The sequence below is a fragment of the Hemicordylus capensis genome, chromosome 16 (genome assembly GCF_027244095.1).
Source record: "Hemicordylus capensis ecotype Gifberg chromosome 16, rHemCap1.1.pri, whole genome shotgun sequence".
NCBI lineage: Eukaryota > Metazoa > Chordata > Lepidosauria > Squamata > Cordylidae > Hemicordylus > Hemicordylus capensis.
Window position 1 is genome coordinate 7,615,690 of NC_069672.1, and position 21,048 is coordinate 7,636,737.

Sequence of the window (21,048 nt, forward strand, 5' to 3'; positions counted from 1 at the left end):
GCAGGCATAATTCCATTGAGTGGCCTCAGCCCAGCGCTCTCCAAGTCTTTCTCTTCTGCGAGCCTCCCACCCCAGATAACGATCTTTCCTGCAAGAGGGGCACACTCTGCCTCCTCAGGGCCGACTCGCCTCCCCAACCCTGGCTGCTAACACCAGCAGAGGGGAACGAGGCTCATGTCTCTGACAGGACCTTGGCAGGAGGCAGTGGTGTAGTGGAGTTCCCCGGGGGCTTTTTGGTGTGTGCCTCAGGCATCCCAGCCTCAATTACAGCTGCGGAGGAGCAGACTGGCAGTCCATCGTGGTGAGGGATGGCCGCTTGAGCAGTATCTGATCATACAGATTGAGGCCGTTAACGCCAACCATTGAGTAGCAAGGGAGACAAGGGACGTGGATGGGCCCCGCCCACTTCTGAGTCCTTGACAACCCTGTCAATGAGACATCTCTAAGTGGACAGCAGTCAGGTCTCGATAGCAGAAAGTCATTTCGCCTGTTAGTTTCTGCTTGGTGTCTGCTCGTCTTTCTTCCGATGTTCTGTCTCCCTGCTTTGTCCGTTCCTCTTTCTGCTTCTCTTCTTACTCCTCTTCTCCTCTCATCTTCTGTCCTCCTGGAGCACCTGGAGCCTTCTAGAAGATCCCATCTCCTGGCCTCCTGGAGCTCCTCCTGGACCAGACCCCTTCTTCTCCGCTTCTTCTCTCCTCCTCTCCGCTCCTTCTCTTCTCCTCCTCCTGGACTCCTGTCTCCTGGAGTTCCTCCTGGACCTAGCCTTCTCTTCTCCTCTCCTTTCCTTTTCTCCTGGCCTCCTGGAGCCTCCCATCTCCTGGCCTCCTGAAGCTCCTCCTGGTCTCCTCTCCTCCTCTCCTCTTATTCCTCTTCTCCTCTCCTCTACTCCCCTTCTCCTCTCCTCTTTTCCTTTTACTCCTCTTCTCCTCTCTTCTCCTCTCCTCTCCTCTTCTGGAGTCCCCCATCTCCTAGCCTCCTGGAACTCTTCCTGGACCTGCCCTCCTCTTCTCCTCTCTACTTACTCCTCTCCTCTTAGGAGAAGCAGGAAAGAGAATAAGAGGAGAGGAGTAAGGAGTAAGTAAGCTTCTCCTCTTAGTCCTCTAAGTCTTCTCTCATCCCACAAAACATTTGGCGATCGGTACCATCTCAGAACGCCTGCTCATAGTGATTTCAGGCAACATCTACCTGACTAGAGATAGAAAATAGGCAATCGTATTCCACTTCAAGCTTTCTGTGTGTTATCACTCCTTCTAACCCCTTCCAGTTAGTGATGCTCTTAAGTTATTTTGGGTTACAGTGGTTAGTTATATGTAGCTGGTTGGCTTATATTTGGTATTATACAGTATTATCTGATGTTATATTGTGCTGTATCGGTCTGCACTGTATTGTATTGTGCTGGTCACTGACCAAAATAAACAAAACCTAAACCTTATCACCCCTTTCTTAATCCCTCCCTCCAAATGATTAGGATAAAATTGGGGTCATTTTTGCACAGAGGAAGGAGTTAGGGTAGGGTTAGGAAAACAATGAATAAATGGGGGATGGAGCCATAGCTTAGTGGAAGACCATCTGCTTTTCATGCAGAAGGTCCCAGTTTCAGTTTCTGGCAGCATCTCCAGATAGGGCTGGGAAAGACTCCTGCTTGAAACCTTGGAGAAACTGCTGCCAGTCAGTGTAGGCAATACTGAGCTCAGTGGACCAAGGGCCTGACTCAGACGGTAGCTACTAATGTTCATCAGGAGCATCCTTAGCTCAGTGGTAGAGCATCTGCTTTGCATGCAGAAGGTCATAGGTTCAATTCCTGGCATCTCTAGGTAGGACTGAGAAAAATGCCTGAGATTCCTGGGCTGGTTCTCATGATCAATCAGAAGTTAGTTGGAACCTGAGATTCCCACCACATTGCCAGGGCCCTTGTGGGGTGTATCCTGGGAATTCAGAAACCGTAGTCATTTTTGCACAGAGCAAAGGGTTTGGGCAGGGCTTCTCAAACCTGGGTCATCAGATGCTGTTGGACGACAACTCATGTCCCCAGACACACCCCTTCCTTTCCCAGTGCATTCTGTGAAGGAAAATGGCTCAGGTGGTCAAAAAGGCAGTGCATCTGCCACTGCGGCTGCCCACGTCCCTGGAGATCTCTTTTTAAAAATGAAAAATACTGCCACCACTATTGGTAGGCTTCCCCAGCCCCCCTCAAATTTTCTAGGCTTCCCCTGCCCCCCTCGAATTTTCGTAGGCTTCCCCTGCCCCCCTCAAATTTTTGTAGGCTTCTCCTGCTCCCCTTGAATTTATGTAGGATTCCCCTGCCCCCCTCAAATTTATGTAGGCTTCCCCTGCTCCCCTTGAATTTATGTAGGCTTCCCCTACCCCCTTGAATTTTTGAAGGCTTCCCCTTCCCCCCTAAATGTACATTGGCTTCTCCTGCCCCCCCTTGAATTTACGTAAGCTTTTTCTGCCCCCCTTGAATTTACGTAGGCTTCTCCTCCCCCCCTCGAATTTTCGTAGGCTTCCCCTGCTCCCCTTGAATTTTCGTAGGCTTCCTCTGTTCCCCTCAAATTTACATAGGCTTCCTCTTTTCCCCTCAAATTTTTGTAGGCTTCCTCTGTTCCCCACGAATTTTTGTAGGCTTCCCCTGCCCCCTCGAATTTCCGTAGGCTTCCACTGCTCCCCTTGAATTTTCATAGGCTTCCTCCATTCCCCTCAAATTTTCATAGGCTTCCTCTGTTCCCCTCAAATTTTCGTAGGATGGAGGAAGAGCGGGATAGAAAATGTAAAATAATAATAATAGTAATAATAACATGGGAAGGACTCGATGTCTGGATAAAACAAACCAGTCAATAACACCTGTCTGACTGTGTAAAATAATAATGATGATGATGATGATGATGATGATGATGATGATGATGATGATATAAAAAACAGGACTTGATGTCTGTATAAAACAAGCCAGTCAGTAACACCTGTCTGACTGTGTAAACAAGAAATAATAATTAATATCAATTGGGCTGCACTCTCATACGCAATGAAAAACCTGAATCGTATGTGGAGTGCTCCCTGATAATCTCAGGGAATTCGGAGTCAATCTGGCCAATACGTGAACGCACACCCTCCGTTTCGGAGGAGATACGGATTATAAACCCTGTGTAAAAAACACCCTGCAGATTTTGTCAGTGACTGACAATTCGTTTTGTCAGGGGTTGGAGGTTCCTTCTCCAGTCAGCCCCAGAAATACTGCCTGAATTCTGCAAATGGTTGGGGCTTGAACATTTTGATCCCTGCCATCCTCCTAATTTCGTTTCTTCACGGTACAGAATGTCCCTCTCCCAGGGAGGCAGGTAGAACCAATATTTACTGTGTCCTTAAATTAAACCATCTTAAAACAAAATCTCAGTGCAATTTTATATAGATGTGAATGGTGGAGGGGAATTTTTTTTAAAAGGAGCAATTCTTCATCCGACGATGACTTCTACAAATTGTAGCACAAAACCACACAACTTTATATGCTATTTCATTATTCCAATCTGAGAGCAACCAAACAATATAGAACTCATCTGAACATCCGGGAAATGTGCCTGTCAGAGGTGTTATGAGCTCTCTCAGTGAACTTCAACATAATTGACAATACAGAAACATATGTTCAATAGATTCCGCAACATCAGCACCACAGGGGCATTTATGTTCTCCATAGGGAAGTCTAGCATATCTTCCTTCCAAAACTGCTGAGAGAAAGATATCAGATCCTGCTCGTGCAAAGGCTCCCCTATAAGATAGAATTACGAGAGATGTGATATAATTAGCCAATCTGCTCCCCAGATTCTGGTACCATCTCTTGCAATGTTCAGGGCTCTGTGCTATATCATTCTGTCTATCTACGTGGTGCCCTACCCAGGTTTGGGAGCTGTGTGTGCTCCCAGTTTTTAATTGTGTAGGAGCAAACAACTAGTTCGGAGGAGGGAGAAGCGATTGTGTGGAATCAAGGTAGGAGGAAAAGCTGGGGAGGACAGCTTTTCCTCCAACCTTGGTGAAATGCTGGGTATGAAAGCTGGGTAGAACAGCACGGTCCTACCCAGGTTTTCTCCTACCTTGATTCCACGCTAGGGATGAGCAAATCGATTCGTGGCTGAATCAATTTGACTCAAAACTGGGTGATTCAAATTATTCGACCACGAATTGGATCACCCTTGATTCGAGCACGAATTGATTTGGCGATTCGAGCCTCCATTTTTTCCCCTCCAAGCTTCTGCTTCACTGCCAGGGGTGAACTCTTAGGAAATTTTATGTGTGGATCCTCAGTTGTGAAATGGTTTCTTTATCATTTCACAACTGAGAATCCTCAGCACATAAAAATTCCTTAAAAATTCACCCCTTTGCCCAATTCCTTGGCGGGGGGGGGTGTTGGGTGGCACCCATGGGGCCCTGCAATCCAACCCAACTGGGTGGAATTGATTCAGAATCGAATTCAAATTGAATCGACCCAGATTCGAGGGAAATAGATTCACTCTTGAATCAGATCAGGCTGATTCAATTCAAACTCTGATCAAATCACTCAATACTTGCACATCCCTGTTCCACACAATCATCTTGTTTGCTCCCATGCAACCAAAAATTGGGAGCACGCACAGCTCCCAAACCTGGGTAGGACACATGTCCGACCCAGTTTCCACTTGTCTGAATGACCTCTTATGTCTGTTAGTAGCTGCTTAACCATTAATATCAGCTGCCCCATGCCTGCATTGGCTATATTAACCTGGAATGATAAATGTAGCCTCTCCACATTCACCTTGGTGGGTCTTTGTTGTTGCTGTTTCTCTGGCAGGTCATCAACGCCATTGAGCAAGATTACCGGCTCCCGCCCCCAATGGACTGCCCCAGCGCTCTGCACCAGCTCATGCTGGACTGCTGGCAGAAGGATCGCAACCACAGGCCCAAATTTGGACAGATTGTCAACACCCTGGACAAGATGATCCGGAACCCCAACAGCCTGAAAGCCATGGCACCACTTTCTTCAGGGTAGGCCATTCTCCTGCGGGAAAGAGGGCAGAGTCTACAAGCTTGCCTTAGCAATGTCAGGGCCTGCAGGGGTCTCTGTAGGAGTCAGTGGGCTTGTTCACACCACCAAACCGGCGGGTTGTGGGTGGAGCTGGAGGGAAGGCAGGACTTTGACCCTTCTGTTCCCAGATGACCAGAGCCTATTCGTGGCTCTGCCATGCACACAGCCACACAAATGGGGTGAGCGATCTCCATAGCTGAGATCAGGAGGGGAGAAACCAAGCTGGGTCAATATCCCACAGTGCACCAGGCAAGCAGTGAAGAGGCAGCCCTCAGTATAACAACAGTGCTCCTCTCCCTGGCCTTGCAAACCTCAGAGCTTTATGGTAAACATGGCCACCGGCCACCCGGGAGCCATTTAAGAATAGTGGTGGCACAGACGACCAGAACAGGAGGTACGACAGGCTCTGTTTTCCTCTTACCTCACCATTAGCCTGGGTAGAGGATCTGGGCTCACCTGGCTGCTGGGTCAGAAGGACTCCTGACCCCTCAGATGACCCGAGAGTCCTGGGTTAACCCTCCTCTACCCAGGAATTTCTCGTCCGAGGAATAACCTTATTGTCTTCTTTCATTGGGCTGGCTGGGGTTTTGTGGGTGCATTACTCCACCCTGCCCTTCTTTCTGTTCTGGTCTGTGGAAGAAGACGAAGACGACAAATATGTATATACCGCTTCTCAACCAAAGTTCCCAAAGCGGTTGAAATAAACGAAGAAATAAAAACAAAGAAATAAACAAAGAAATAAAATGGCTCCCTGTCCCCAAAGGGTTCACAGTCTAAAAAAAGAAACGCAAGATAGACACCAGCAACAGCCCCTGGAGGGGTGCTGTGCTGAGGACAGAGAGGGCCAGTTCCTTCCCCCCGCCACCCCCCCGCTCAGCAAAGAGAATCACCACTTTTAAAAGGCGCCTCTTTTGTTCAGTTATCAGGTGACAGATCAGGAGGTGACAGATCAGGCCCTTATTCAGTATGGCTGCACCATAGTGTTGTGCAGTGAAGGAAATTCCGTTACCTGGGCAAGGGTAACGGAATCAGGCAGGTTATCACTAGGCCTGAGCTCCCGGAGCCTCCAAGAGCTGCGTTTCCTCCACCCACACCACAAAGGCAGCCGATCCCAGGGGGTAGTATGGGTTTGCATAGCCGGGGTGGAGGTTCTTTGATTCCTGGCCCAGCACTGGTGCATGGGAGGCAAGGAATGCTGGGAAGTGTGGGGTGCAGGGGATGCTGGGAGGGCCCGTGGGGAGTCAGGGAGACACTCAGGGGAGGCTAGGAAAGAATGCTGCATGCCTGGGGACAGTAGTTCCTCATTCCCCAGCCACCCCTGCGCTCTTTCCCAGCCACCCCTGCTTGTCTCCCCGCCCTCCCCACAGACCATCCTGGCATTCCCTGCACTCGGCCTGCCTTCTGTGTGCCTGTGCTGATTCAGGAATTACAGAACATCCCCCTCACCCCCACTCTGCAACCCTGTACTCTCTGAAGGAGTTGCCCCAGGATCAGCTGTCTCTGCTGGGTCCAGAGTATCAGAGTTTCCAATATTTCCGATATGGACGTCTCAGAGGTTCTGATATTTCCAATCTGGACCTCTCAGGGATTCCAATATTTCCGATACGGACCTCTCCAAGATTCTGATATTTCCGATATGGACCTCTCAGAGGTTCCGATTTTTCCGATGCGGACATCTCATAGGTTCCGATATTTCCGACATGCCTGTTGACACTTCCCCCCAATGATTGTAGCCATGAACAAATTTTCAAGTAGCTACTATATACACCCACCAGAAGATGATATTTTTACAAAACCGTTAAATATTACAGATAGGGCCCGAAACATGCAAAACATGTTGGTAACGGAATCAGAAATGATATCCATAAATGCATCTTCTGCTGCGCGAGATGAACCCATGGTCTGACTCAGTATATGGCAGCTTCCTATGTTCCTAGTGGTTTTCTTAGGGAGGAGAGCTAGACTTGTGGTAGCAAGCATGACTTGTCCCCTTAGCTAAGCAGGGTCTACCCTGGTTGCATATGAATGGGAGACCATGTGTGAGCACTGTAAGAGTTTCCCCTTTGGGGATGGGGCTGCTCTGGGAAGAGATATGCATGCACAGGGTTCCAAGTTCCCTCCCTGGCAGCATCTCCAAGATAGGGCTGAGAGAGATTCCTGCCTGCAGCCTTGGAGAAGCCGCTGCCAGTGTGTGTAGACAATACTAAGCTAGATGGACCAATGGTCTGACTCAGTATATGGCAGCTTCCTATGTTCCTAAGCAGCTGTGGGGTTGGCTTGGGTTGAGGTGTATTTTTTTTTTAAGCAACATGCCAATTTTGGGTTGGGTTGGATTTTTTCCTCTTTCTGCCTCTTTAACTGACCTTGCGACCTTCTGGGTCTCTCTTTCAGGATCAACCTCCCATTGTTGGACCGCACAATCCCTGACTACTCCAGCTTCAACACCGTGGACGAGTGGCTTGAGGCCATCAAGATGGGCCAGTATAAGGAGAGTTTTGCCAGTGCGGGCTTCACCAACTTCGACCTGGTGTCCCAGATCACCATGGAGTAAGTTCCACAGGATGGGAAGGAGATGAGCAGAAGGTTCCAAGTTCCCTCCCTGGCTTCTTCAAGATAGGGCTGAGAGAGTTTCCTGCCTGCAGCCTTGGAGAAGCTGCTGCCAGTCTGTGAAGACAATACTGGGCTGGATGGACCAATGGTCTGACTCAGTATATGGCAGCTTTCTATGTTCCTATGATATGTATATACCGCCCTTCAACCAAAGTTCTCAAAGCGGCTTACATAGAAAAATACATAAATAAGATGGCCCCCTATCCCCAAAGGGCTCACAACCTCAAAAGAAACATAAGGTTGACACCAGCAACAGCCACTGGAGGGATGCTGTGCTGGGGTTGGATCGGGCCAGTTGCTCTCCCCCTGCTAAACAAAGAGACTTACCACTTTAAAAAGATGCCTCTTTGCTCAGTTAGCAGGGGTTTGACATCTTCAGGGGGGATGTAGAGCTTCCATCAGCAAGCGCCGTGACTGCTAGAAAGCCATTCAGAAGTTCATTTGCAACAAAAATTTATATTATACCGCTTTTCATCAAAAGGTTTCCAAAGTGGTTTACACAGAGAAACAATACGCAAATAGATGGGTCCCTGTCCCCAAAGGGCTCACAATCTTTAAAAAAACCATAAGATAGACTCCAGCAACCACCACTGGAAGGGATGCTGTGCTATGAATACGATATTCATATTCTTGCTTACAAACTTAGAGAAGCCGCTGCCATTCTGTGTACACCAGGCCTGCTCAACTTAGCGGCCCCCCCAGCTGTTTTTGGACCACAACTCCCAGAATCCCCAGCCATAGTAGCTAGTAGCCAGGGAATATGGGAGTTGTAGGCCAACATCTGCAGGAGGGCCGGAATTGAGCAGGCCTGGTCTACAGAGTCATCTTTCAGATTTATTTAGAACAGGCTTCCCCAACCTGCGGACCTCCAGACGTTGCTGAACTACAACTCCCAGCACCCCTAGCCACAATTCATTGTAGCTGGGTATGCTGGGAGTTGTAGTTCAGCAACATCTGGAGGGCCCGCAGGTTGGGAAAGCCTGGTTTAGAACATTGGGAGCTGCCTTGATCCTTCTAGCTTGGTCCATCCATCAGACCTTTGGTCCATCTAGCTCAGGCCTGCTCAACTTAGGCTCCCCAGCTGTTTTTGGACTACAACTCCCATAATTCTCAGCCACAGCAGCCAATAGCCAGGAATTATGGGAATTGTAGGCCAACATCTGCAGGAGGGCCGAAGTTGAGCAGGCCTGATCTAGCTTGTTATCGTCTGCACTGACTGGCCTCACCTCTCCAAGATTTTAGGCAGGAGTCTTCCCCTACCCCAGGGTTTCTTAACCTTGGCCCCCAGATGTTGATGGACTACAACTCCCATCATCCCCAGCCACAGTGGACATGGCTGGGGATGATGGGAGTTGTAGTCCATCAACATCTGGGGACCCAAGGTTACGAAACTCTGCCCTTACCCTATCTAGAGCTACTGCCAAGGATCGAACCTGGGACCTTCTGCATGCAAAGCAAATGTTCTGCCATTGAGCCGTGGCCTCATACCCTAAGGAGGAGTTACTCTGATCCAACCCTAGTATGGAAACAGCTGAGACTAGGATTTCTATTCTGGCATGCTCTGGAAGGGTTACCTCTATTGATTTAAAATATTAATAGTCCACCAGTACTCTGTTGTTTGGGGCAAATCAGGAGAACAGAGATACAACTACTACTGTCTCAAATTTTTCTATACCGCTTTTCAACAAAAGTCCCTAAAGCAGTTTACACAGAGAAATAAAAAACAAATTAAAAGGCTCCCCTGTCCCCAAAAAGGCTCACAATTTAAAAAGAAACGTAAGATAGACACCAGCAACAGCCACTGGAGGGATGCTATTTTTCTATAGTTTGACAGCACCTTTGTTTTGCTGATTCTGTGAGCTGCCCAGCAATGTACTTGCCAGGGAATCCCCAACATGAAGCAGAACACCTAGGAACATAGGAAGCACCCATATATTGAGTCAGACCCTCGGTCCGTCTAGCTCAGTATTGTCTACACAGACTGGCAGCGGCTTCTCCAAGGTTGCAGGCAGGAATCTCTCTCTCAGCCCTATCTTGGAGATACTGCCAGGGAGGGAACTTGGAACCTACATGATCTTCCCAGAGAGGCTCCATCCCCTGAGGGGAATCTCTTACAATGTTCATAATCAAGTCTCCCATTCATATGCAACCAGAGCAGACCCTGCTTAGCTAAAGGGACAGGTTATGCTTGCTACCACAAGACCAGCTTTCTTCCTGTTAAGGAAGCAGGGACAACCCCTGGGACCGAAACTCCCCTTCGTGAGCCTCATCAGGCCATCCCAATCCGGCAGGGGAAAACAAGAATGAAACTCCCATCTAGGAAACTTCTGGCTGGCCCCAGCAGGGATTGGAAGAATCACCACCCAACTGTGGCATCCTCTCGCAAGCCTGGGGGCTGCTCTCACGAGATTTCAGGACGAGATCTCGCACTATCGTGAGATCTCGCAAGACTTGCCTTGAATGTCAGGGCTATATAAATCAGGACTGGCCAATGATAAGGGGCTAGTCCTGCAGGAGGGCTCACGGTGGAGGGAGCCTTGTGAGTCCGATGGGGTCCTTGTGGCAGCAACTCCAGCAGAAAACAAGAATTGGAATTCTTGAGAAAACAAGAATTGGAAGGAGGAGTAACACTCCATAGCGGTCATAAACTGGCTTAGGTCCAGGTTACCTTAGAGAGTGCCTTCTTCTGCACAATCCCACCACACGTTATGATCATCTGAGGAGGTCCCTCTCCAGTTACCACCAGTACGTCTGGTGGCAACTCAGAGGCGGGACGCCTCTTACCTTAGAGAGTGCCTTCTTCTGCACAATCCCACCGCACGTTAAGATCATCTGAGGAGGTCCATCTCCAGTTACCACCAGTACGTCTGGTGGCAACTCAGAGGCGGGCCTTCTCTTACCTTAGAGAGTGCCTTCTTCTGCACAATCCCACCACACGTTATGATCATCTGAGGAGGTCCCTCTCCAGTTACCACCAGTACGTCTGGTGGCAACTCAGAGGCGGGACGCCTCTTACCTTAGAGAGTGCCTTCTTCTGCACAATCCCACCGCACGTTAAGATCATCTGAGGAGGTCCATCTCCAGTTACCACCAGTACGTCTGGTGGCAACTCAGAGGCGGGCCTTCTCTTACCTTAGAGAGTGCCTTCTTCTGCACAATCCCACCGCACGTTAAGATCATCTGAGGAGGTCCATCTCCAGTTACCACCAGTACGTCTGGTGGCAACTCAGAGGCGGGCCTTCTCTGTAGCTACTACTACTACTACTGTGGATATTTATATTCCACCCTTCAACCAAGTTCTCAAAGCGGTATACATAGAACAATAATAAATGAATAAGATGAATTCCTGTCCCCAGAGGGCTCACAATCTCAAAAAGAAACACAAGGCAGATACCAGCAACAGTTACTGGAGGGATGCTGTGCTGGGGTTGGATAAGGCCAGTTGCTCTCCCCCTGCTAAATAAAAAGACTCACCACTTTAAAAAGATGCCTCTTTGCTCAGTTAGCAGGGAAAGCTCCTCCTGGGCTGTGGAATAGACTGCCTGCAGAAATCCGTCATTTGAATTCATGATTGGCCTTCAGGAGACCTCTGTTTGACCTGGCCTTCCAGGGTTTTTATTTCAAATCAAATCTCTTTGTTTCGGTCAGTGACCAGCATGAGATTAAAACAAATGTGGAAAAGAAGACAATCAAACTTCTACTACAAACAATAAAACCAAATTGATTTTTAAAAGTCCTCCTGAACATAGATCAAGATGCTGAAAGTACTACTAAAAATGCATAACTAAGAAGGGGTTTTAATTGGTTGTACATGTTTTTAACTTCCTGTAACCTGGTTTCCCTGGGTTTTTAAACTGTTTTGAACGTTTTAACTGTTAATTGTTTTGTAGTGTTTCATAGTCTCCGTTTTTAATTGTTAATTGATTTTTATTGTTTTGTTTTAATGTAAACCTCCCGGATCCATTTTTGGAAGGGCGCTATAGAAATTGAAAGAATGAATGAATGAACAGACAGACAGACAAACTCTGAGGCTGTCCTTGCCCCTCCGACATCAGGGGAAAGGAGGCACTGACAGTACTCCGTTAAAACCAAAATTACATGTTAGAAAGTTAATCTTTAGTTAAAAGCGTGTGACAATCCTCCATACTTTGTCAGTTCCTCGCCTAACTTTTCTCTCCCGCTCCTTGTCTGTGCCACCAGAGACATCCTGAGAGTAGGGGTGACGTTAGCGGGGCACCAGAAGAAAATCCTGAACAGTATCCAGGTGATGCGGGCACAGATGAACCAGATCCAGTCCGTGGAGGTTTGAGACGGGCACGCTCTTCTTGCACACCTCTTCCTCCTGGCCCTGCTCCTTCGTGTCCCTGTGTGTCCGAGCCCCGCGTCCCCCGCTCAGTGACGGCGGCTACGGGGAAGGAACGGCCTCAGGGCAAAGTTGCTGCGGACCTTGCAAGTTTAAACAAAAAAAAAAAGGGAACAATGTGGACTCTTAATTTAGAAGGACGTTTTTTAAAAGGAAATGGAATTACGACAGAGCAATGGCAAGTTGGGGAGGGATTTCAGAACAGCTTTTTTTTTTCCCCCAACCGCTCCTTTGCACGGGCTGCTCCGGCCACCAGCATTGCCTCCCGGAGTGTGAAGTGAATCAAAAAGCCTGGGGTGGGGGGCAGGCTGCATGTCCCTCCAAGCCTTGCTGGGGGTGCTCCCCGCAAACAGCCAGCAGCTCCCCCCGATGGGCCAACGAGGGGCCAGGAGTCGGACGGCTCTTCCCACGCAACGGGGTCAATCACGTCTCAGTAGCAATGGACTTCCGAGCGGGAGATTTTCTTTTTCACTTCCTTTCCCTCTGAAGGACTGCTACCCGGAGAAGCACTTCTTCGTTCCATCCTCCGGGACGAGCGAGACTCTTTGCTCCACTGGGGAGAAGAGCGTGGGGGCCAATTTCTGAGGTCTTGTTCTCCGATGCACCGGGACCGTCTGGCGCTTGGTGCTTCCCAGAGGCTCCGCCCCCTTGCACTTCCCAGAGGCGGCTCCGACATATCATATGCACAAGACATTCACAAGGCCCCGCGCGGACTGCCGGAGACCTGCCCCCTCCCCCAGCAGGCATCCCCCCCCCCCCTCACGTGCCATGAAGTATGTTGTAGATTTGATGTGCGTTGCCAGGCGGTTTTCGCGAACCCTTTCGGTTTGTTGTTTTTTTTCTACTTTGTTTACAACGATTTGTGGGTCGGGCGGTGGGGTGGATTCTTTTGCTTGGTCAATTGAATTTGGGGTTCTTTTTTACAACAGCAGGACATCATTTCCACCACGTTATCTCCCACGGACACTCTCCGTCTCCTCCGAGAGGGAGAAAGGCAGCTTATGGGCTAAGCCCTTCCATGGGGTGGAAGCCAGTCCGGATGCTTCTTCCTGTTTTCATTTCCTAGCAGTCATTCCGAGCTGGTGGGCGTGTCCGCTCTTTCATGTTCAGGGAAACAGCTGTTCTGCCCAGCAGAGGGGATCCAGTGGTCCCAATCACACTCAGATTGGGACACACTCACACTCAACCAAGAGTTGCTCTTTGGAGCTGAGAAGATCGTCTCGGAGTGCAGAAGCAGAGGAAGAGGGCGACAGCGTGGAGCTGTGGGCGAGCCGTGCTCAAAACTGAGCAAGATTTGGAGCTATGTGCTCAGGATGCTTTGGGTAGATCCTTCCTGCAGTCCTCCAAGACTTGGTCCCTTTCCTCAGCATGCTTTCAGTAGCCTGGCAAAATGTAAAGAAGCCAGCCTTGAGCTGGGGGCGGTCTGCAGCCCTATTAGAGTCAGGATGCTAAGTCTCCATAAGGTGTTCAGAATGGCTCTCTCCAGTCTCAGTCTCAACAGCCACAGGCCTGTCCTGTTTCAGGCCAAGCCAGGCTCTCAGCCAAAACCGGAATCTAGGAGGGCACAGACCGGAGACAGCCCCAAAGGAAAAGGAGTCAGGACCAGTTTTCCCTGTAACAGGGAATTCCAAACATTGTTGACTGCAACTCCCAGCATGCCCAGCCAAAGGTCGTTGAGGCTGGGGATGCTGAGAATCGTAGTCAACAATACCTGGGATTCCCTGTCATAAGGAATGCTGATCAGCACCTTGGATAGCTCCAAGCAAGAAAGCAAGGGATGGTCATTGCACTAGCATAAGATGGCTGTTGCTCCTGTGAAGGCCTGGAACTGCCCAGGTAGAGTGGATCTGTCCTGCCCATTTCTTAGGAAAGGCTCTATTTCTTAAAGGGACCTTGCCCAAATTTCTCAGCACTGACTCCAGCTTTGGCTGTCGGATCCTCAAGGGACTCCTTCAAGTCAAAGGCAGGGCTGTTTCCTCAGGGTGTTATTGACTTTGATCCCCCTGGTTCTCCTGGCAAGGGGCATCCCCACATCTGGCTGGTAGGGTCTTCCCATCCTGCTCCATCACTTGACCTTTCCAGCCGACCTCCAACTGGAGGTTCCGAGATCTACGGTCATAACAAGGACAGAGCCCAGCTCTTCCTCGGGACTTTAGTGGTGTGTGGGCCTCAGACTTCTCAGTGCTGAGCACTGGACTCAACTTTCTGTCCCTGAGAATGAGAGTGAGAGCTCATTTGCCACTACTCAGTCCATGAGGCCCTTTCCCCTTGAACACGAATCCTCTCCTTGTAAAGAGGAGTCTCAGACAGCAGCCCTCCAGCTCTTGTGGAACTACAATTCCCATCATCTCCAGCAGTGCTCCTTATAACAGTTATTCCTAGATGCTGTTGACTACAACTCCCATTATCCTTAGCCAAAACCTCCTGAAGCTGGAGATGAAAGGAGTTGTCATCAACAACATCTGGAAATCCCTGTTACAGGGAACACTGATCCCCAGTCACAATGGCCACTAGCCAGGTATGATGGGGGTTGTAGGCCAACATCTGTAGAAGGGCCACTGCTTGAGACCCTGCCATGAAAGTTAACCCCCCCCCCCGGGAACTTTTCGGGAAGTCTGGAATCTCACCATGTCACCATCAGGGCAAATATCAAGATTTCAGTCGACTTAGCTGGAGGCACCCATCCCAACAAGGAAGATTGGTGACCAGAAATGCAGCAGGAATTCCTTGCGTGCGTCTTCTGCTTCCCAGGGACTGCAAGAGTGACCAGGTAGGCAGGCAATCCTAGTTCTTGGCCCAGACTGGCTGGAGGATGCAGGCAGAATACAGACTGGTTTCCAGGCTGTACAATTGACTCTCCTGCCAGAGGTGGGGTGTGTGTTTGAACATGATGCTATTGAAATCCCAGGGGTTTTGTTCTGTTTGGTGGTGCAGTGCGGGGAATTTTGCATTAGCAACATAGGAAGCTGCCATATACCGAGTCAGACCATTGGTCCATCTCACTCAGTATTGTCTACGCAGACTGGCAGCAGCTTCTCCAAGATTGCAGGCAGGAATATATCTCCACCTTATCTTGGAGATGCCAGGGAGGGAACTTGTAACCTTCTACGTGCAAGCATGCAGATGCTCTTCCCAGAATGGCTCCATCCCCTCAGGGGAATATCTTCCAGTGCTCACACATCAAGTCTCCCATTCATATGCAATCAGAATGGACCCTGCTTAGCAAAGGGGACAAGTCATGCTTGCTACCACAAGACCAGCTCTTTTTATTGACAATATCTTATTTAATGGTGGACTCACAAAAAGCTAACCAGGTTTCGCAAGCCTGTGGAGCTGGTTGTGTGAACACAGAATTTAGGGCAATCTTGGCCAAATAGCTCCAGTTAACCGACATTTATCCTGGTTTACACAATGGGGCCTTATACACAATCATCTAGGGGTGGTTTGGGGTAGGGGAAAGCCCTTACCCTGATCCTCACAGCTGACCAGAACCTCTGTTGGGTTCTCCTAACTTACCACCCAGACAATCACAGCAACCAAGAGCTGGAATGGGGGAAGGTCTTCTGAGGATCGGGAGAGACCTCCCACAATGCACTCCCCTGCCAGCTTTAGGGAAAGCCTCATTATCAGCTGCCCTCTGGCCACGCGGCGGAAGGAGACAGGGCAAGTCCCATTGAAGCCATTTGGAACAAGCAATCATAGAGTATTCTGTGCAGAGCGGCACATTCACAGGTCACAGCCCCTCTAGCTGCAGCACTCTCTGACAACTATGGTGTCTGGGACCTGCAAAAATGGGGAAATGGACACATGATCAACTACCCAAGGCAGCGTGGCTCATACATTTCACTAATCTGGGTTAAATAGAGGCTCAGAAGCAGTCTTAGCCTGTTTTGTCAAGCCTGGGCTTGGGCACTTGGCCCTGGTTCACATGAGCTGCTAACCTCGGCTTGCCTCCCTCTAACCTGGGTTCTGTGCTAGTGTGGAGGCCCGTTGACTCATTCCACGGAAAGAAGGGCACTTTGCGGCACAGCTAGTGAAGTCAGTTTGGGATGGGGGGCAGGATCTAGACATACACTGTTTCTCCCATTGACCAAATTTAGATGTTAATGTGATGGGACCAGCTGGCCAATAACAAGCCCGAGTTGACTAGTCTGGCCTCGTGAACTTGCCAAAATAGTGGAGAACTCCCCATGTTTCCCCTTGACAGATTGGTCTTCTCCTTCCGCAACAGTGTAGCCGAGTAACTGCTTATTCACTTGAATGATCCTCCCTGCTCCTAGGAGCATATTTCTGCACAACCCCTCCCTCCATGTGCCAATGCTGTGTTCTCTCAACCCGTTCCCGGCCACTTGGCCGTTCTTCCCATTTCTTCCAATGCTCGGCATTTCTCTTCTCCCTTCCTCACTCTCTTCCCTGTGCCTGCTTCCCATCACCACATTCCTTTGGCCGTCCCAAACGTTCCATGGAACATAGCAATAAACCGCCAGGCTGTGGGCCCTGGCGCATTCAGACACTGTGATCGGGCTGGGAGAGGATTGTGGGAGAACGTTCGGGACGCATGAGACATTGCTGGCATCGAAAGGCAGCCGTTGGGGGGGGGGAGAAAGGGAGCAGAGGAAGGGTGGTCCCTAAATTCAAGCCTTCCAATGGCTTCTCAAATATTTCACTGTGATTTATTTTTTTTAAAGTATAAGGATAATGATGGAACAAGAGGATGGAGCGTTCTGTGTTTCACCGTTGTCAAGAAACCTGACCTGTTTCACATGTGCCAGGTTTCGATGCTCATAGGAACATAGGAAGATGCCTCCTACTGAGTCAGTCTCTTGCTCCATCTCATTCAGTACTGTCTACTCTGGAAGCTGACTCGCCACGATTTCCGAGTGCTACCATAGGAACGTTGGAAGCTGCCTTCTACGGAGTCAGAGCCTTGGTCTATCTAGCTCAGTATTGTCTTCACAGACTGGCAGCGGCTTCTCCAAGGCTGCAGGCAGGAATCTCTCCCAGCCCTATCTTGGAGATGCTGCCAGGGAGGGAACTTGGAACTTAGATGCTCTCCCCAGAGTGGCTCCATCCCCTAAGGGGAATATCTTGCAGTGCTCACTTGCTGTCTCCCATTCAAATGCCAACCAGGGAAGACCCCGCTTAGCAAAGGGGAGAAGTCATTCTTGCTACCACAGGGCCAGCTCTCCTCCCCTTCCACTCAATACGGTTTCCAGCTTGTCTTCAGCAAGTTCTTGGGGGACTGCAGAGGATAGATTGTACCCACCAGGGCTGCCTCTTCTCGTCTCTCTCCTGCCATCCCCCCACACAGAACAATCTGGGAAGAGAGGACAGGCCGGCGGCCAAGTCCACCCCATCAAGAGATTGCTGGCCAAGTTGGTGCCTGTTGGCTGAGTGGTGTCAGGCAAAAGAGCCTAATGCGACCCAGGGTTTCAGGGCCAGAACTGGATGGACAGCAGTGTGGAGATTGTGGCTCGAGTGTGGCAAGGCCATAATGCAACCTTATCATCAGGAGCCCTACATATTGAACACGATTGACAACAGCAAAATCCGGAATTCCTGGCCCCAAGACGAACTGAGCCCAACCCTTTCTGGAGTTTGAGCCCGGCATGCAATGGTCTGCCTGTCTGACAGCCCCTCCCACTGGATCCCCCCCCCCCCAGCCCGCACATCCCAAACACCTTTGCAAGGGGAGAGCTATCAATGGCGAGGGATTAGCTGGTGCTAGCAGAGGCCTTGTATGGTTCATCCTATGCTGCTGGGAGCCATGGGAGATTACATCTCCCATGCCTCCCAGTCCAATGCATTGAATCAGGGAATTTCATCCTTAAGACTTAATCAAATGGTGCTGGGATGCATGGGAAAGTACATATCCCATGCCTCCTAGCTCAATGCATTGAATCTGGGAGCTTCATCCTTAAGGCCTAACCAAATAGTGCTGGGAGGCATGGGGAATTACATATCCCATGCCTCCTAGTCCAATGCATTGAATCTGGGTGCTTCATCCTTAAGGCCTAATCAAATAGTGCTGGGAGGCATGGGGAATTGCATTTCCCATGGCACCCAGTTCAGTTTGTCAAATCGGGGGCATTCCCATGTATCCCAGTGACAATGGAGATATCTAGGTTTAAAAAGTGTGACCTGCAAAGATTTCCCCAATCCCTGCCAGCCCTCCTGGAAGCTGATAGGTATTTCCCCAATCCTGGCCGGCTTCCCTCCTTCACAAAGGTAAGTTTGCTTGGAACTGGCAAAGTGAGTTGAGGGGGCATATTTCCTATGTTTGAATCAGGGAATTTCATCCAGGCTTTCTCCAAGAAGGATTTGAAAAATAAGGGGGGAAAGCTCACTCATCCTCGCCATGCTTGTTTTATCACGTGAACTGGGTTTGTCAAAGGAGGCTCAGGTCATAGGAACATAGGAAGCTGCCACATACCGAGTCAGACCACTGGTCCATCTAGCTCAGTTTTGTCTACCCAGACTGGCAGCAGCTTCTCCAAGGTTGCAGGCAGGCATCTCAGCCCTATCTTGGAGATGCCAGCGAGGGAACTTGGGACCCTGCAACATGCAGATGCTCTTCCCAGAGCGTCCCTGGAATATCTTATAGTGCTCACATGTAGTGTCCCATTCAAGTGCAAACCAGGGTGGGCCCTGCTTAGCAAAGGGGACAAGCCATGCTTGCTGCTATAAGACCAGCTCTCCACTCTCTCTAGGTTCCCTGTCTTTTCTGCAGCTAGTTAAAATAGTGGAAGGATTAGTTCTTGTTCTCTGTTCTCTTTGCTTAGTTACCTGACTGGACACCCAACAGCTCTCCAACCTACCAGAGGTCCACAGGGTAGCCTTTGGTTTTGGAGTCCCTCACCCACCCAGAAATAGTTACGGTTTCCCTCTAACTAGGGATTCCCAGATGTTGTGGGCTACCACTCCCAGAATCCCCAAGCAGAAGCCATTGCAGCTGGGGATTCTGGGAGTTGTAGTCAACTACATCTGGGAATCCCTGTTAGAGGGAACACTGGTCTCCACCCCTTTTGGAGTACAGGAACTTCTCATATTGTGTGATGCATGTAGGAAATCTGCAAGCCAACTCTGGACAAGCTGTTTGCAATCTGGGAATATTCAGATGTAGGCTTGAGATGTGTGGATTCTGCAGATGGCCCAAGGTTTCATCCACACACATCTCAGATTAGCACTTTTCAATTCCCACATGATCAAGATTATTGATGGCCCTTTTCACATTGCTTCACTGCTTTTTGCCTCTTTCGAATAGAGAGGTACATGGGCCACACTGGTTGCCTCTGCAGGGAAAGATCTCTCGTAGTGCTGAAGTGAGAGGGGGACCATGTTGCAAATCGCTTTCTCATAATCAAAAGGGTTGGCTGTTTTCACAGTCTTTTCAGGGCTCATTGAGAGAGTGCTGAGATGCTCTTTGGTTTTTACAATGATCCCTGATAGGCTAGAATTGCCAGTGCAACCAGTACAGGAAGAATTTCCCTCACACCAATCAGCTGACCTTCGACCCACTCCAAAAGGGTGACAATTTTGGCAGTGTTCTTCAGGGCTCATTGAGAGATGGCTGAGAAGCTCTTTGGTTTTTGACAGTGATCCCTGATTGGTTATAATTGCCCATACAGCCAGTACAGGAAGTGTTGTCCTCACTGCAGTCATTGGACTGTTGACTCGCTCCAAAGGGGTGACCATTTTGGCTGCCCTTTTCAGGGCTTATTGAGAGAGGGCTGAGAAGCTCTTTGGTTTTTACAGATCCCTGATTGGCTATAATTGCCCGTACAACCAGCAAGGAAGCATTACCTTCACTCCAATGGGCTTCATTTGTTATTCATTATATCAGTACACTGTGAAACCTGTTCAGCTTCACACTGAAACATGGCACCTGGTCTGTGATCTCTGATTGGCTGGGATTGATCAAGCAGGGGATGAAACGGAGGGAAACGACCACTGGTGAAGCAGCCCAGGTGTGGAAAGGAGAAGGTCCAAACAGTAGCCAAAAGCCCTGGGCAAAGTTTGAATTATAGGCAACTTGGGCGAGATTCAACACCTTGCTTCCTGAAATCATAAATGTCAAGGCAACAATCACAGCTTGAAAACAATCAGTTTAGCGTTCATGTTCAGATTCTGTTCTACTTTAGAAGGTAAACCGCATCCGCCTTGCTTCAGCTCCTCTGGCTCAGAGCAAGGAGCTACACACAACCCCTTAAGTCCCCAGCTCCCCCTTTCCACCGACGAGTGACCCAGTTCTTTGGCAGGTCTCCACCGGAGGGTGCCCGCTGCGTTTCTGCCAACCCATGGGGTCATGGCCTGGGTGTGGTGTTGCGCGACTCCCTGTCAGTATTTGTATTTTTAGAAAATGTGAATAGGTAGGTGGTGTGCCAGCCCTGTCACACGGGGATGTGTCTTCCATTCAGACCAGGGCCTTCACCTGGCTCTGTCAGGCATCTTTTGATGTTACTGGGGAGGTTAAAAAAAAAAAAAACCAGATGTATTTATAAAGGAAACAGATCCTGCTGCTCCGATGCCTTTGTAGGAGTATTTTTAAGAAAATGTTTTTTTTCCAAAATAAATGTGAAGTGTAAAAGTTTGAAGCATTTCTTTGTGGCTCCCATTCTGTTCCCCGTTGCCCTCACTAACCACAAAATCCCACAAAGAGAGAAGGTGTCCGCCCATGACCAGGCAAGAAAAGCCCGGAATGTGAAACAGCTGCAAATGAAGCTAATGCAATCTTGGGCTTCGTTAACAGATTCTGAGTGCCCTGCTATTGAGAAGTGACAATTCCACTATGTTCTGCACTGATCAGACCTCACTTGGAATACTCTGTCCAGTTCTGGGCAGTGTTCCCTCTAACAGGGATTCCCAGGTATAGTAGACTACGACTCCCAGAATCCCCAGCTTCAATGGCTTTTGCTTGGGGATTATGGGAGTTGTAGTCAACAACGTTTGGGATGGGAATCCCTGTTAGAGAGCACACTGGTTCTGACTACTGTGTTTTAGGAAGGAGACTTATAAACTGGGCTGAGTC

General features: G+C 49.4%; 2 protein-coding genes across 7 annotated transcripts in view; both read left to right on the top strand.

Annotated features, from left to right (window-relative positions):
* The window catches only part of EPHB2 (EPH receptor B2), a 180,076-nt gene extending 159,459 nt beyond the window's left edge, over positions 1-20,617 (top strand). For all 6 annotated transcript variants that reach the window (XM_053281036.1, XM_053281031.1, XM_053281032.1 and 3 more), the window contains 3 exons: positions 4,814-5,007; positions 7,439-7,594; positions 11,858-20,617. In XM_053281036.1, coding sequence (XP_053137011.1) covers positions 4,814-5,007; positions 7,439-7,594; positions 11,858-11,966 — 459 coding nt within the window. In that variant the 3' untranslated portion in view covers positions 11,967-20,617. The remainder of the gene's footprint in view (positions 1-4,813; positions 5,008-7,438; positions 7,595-11,857) is intronic.
* LACTBL1 (lactamase beta like 1) overlaps positions 13,259-21,048 on the top strand; it is a 46,922-nt gene continuing 39,132 nt past the window's right edge. Inside the window, exon 1 of the mRNA XM_053281037.1 lies at positions 13,259-13,342. Coding sequence (XP_053137012.1) covers positions 13,334-13,342 — 9 coding nt within the window. The 5' untranslated portion in view covers positions 13,259-13,333. The remainder of the gene's footprint in view (positions 13,343-21,048) is intronic.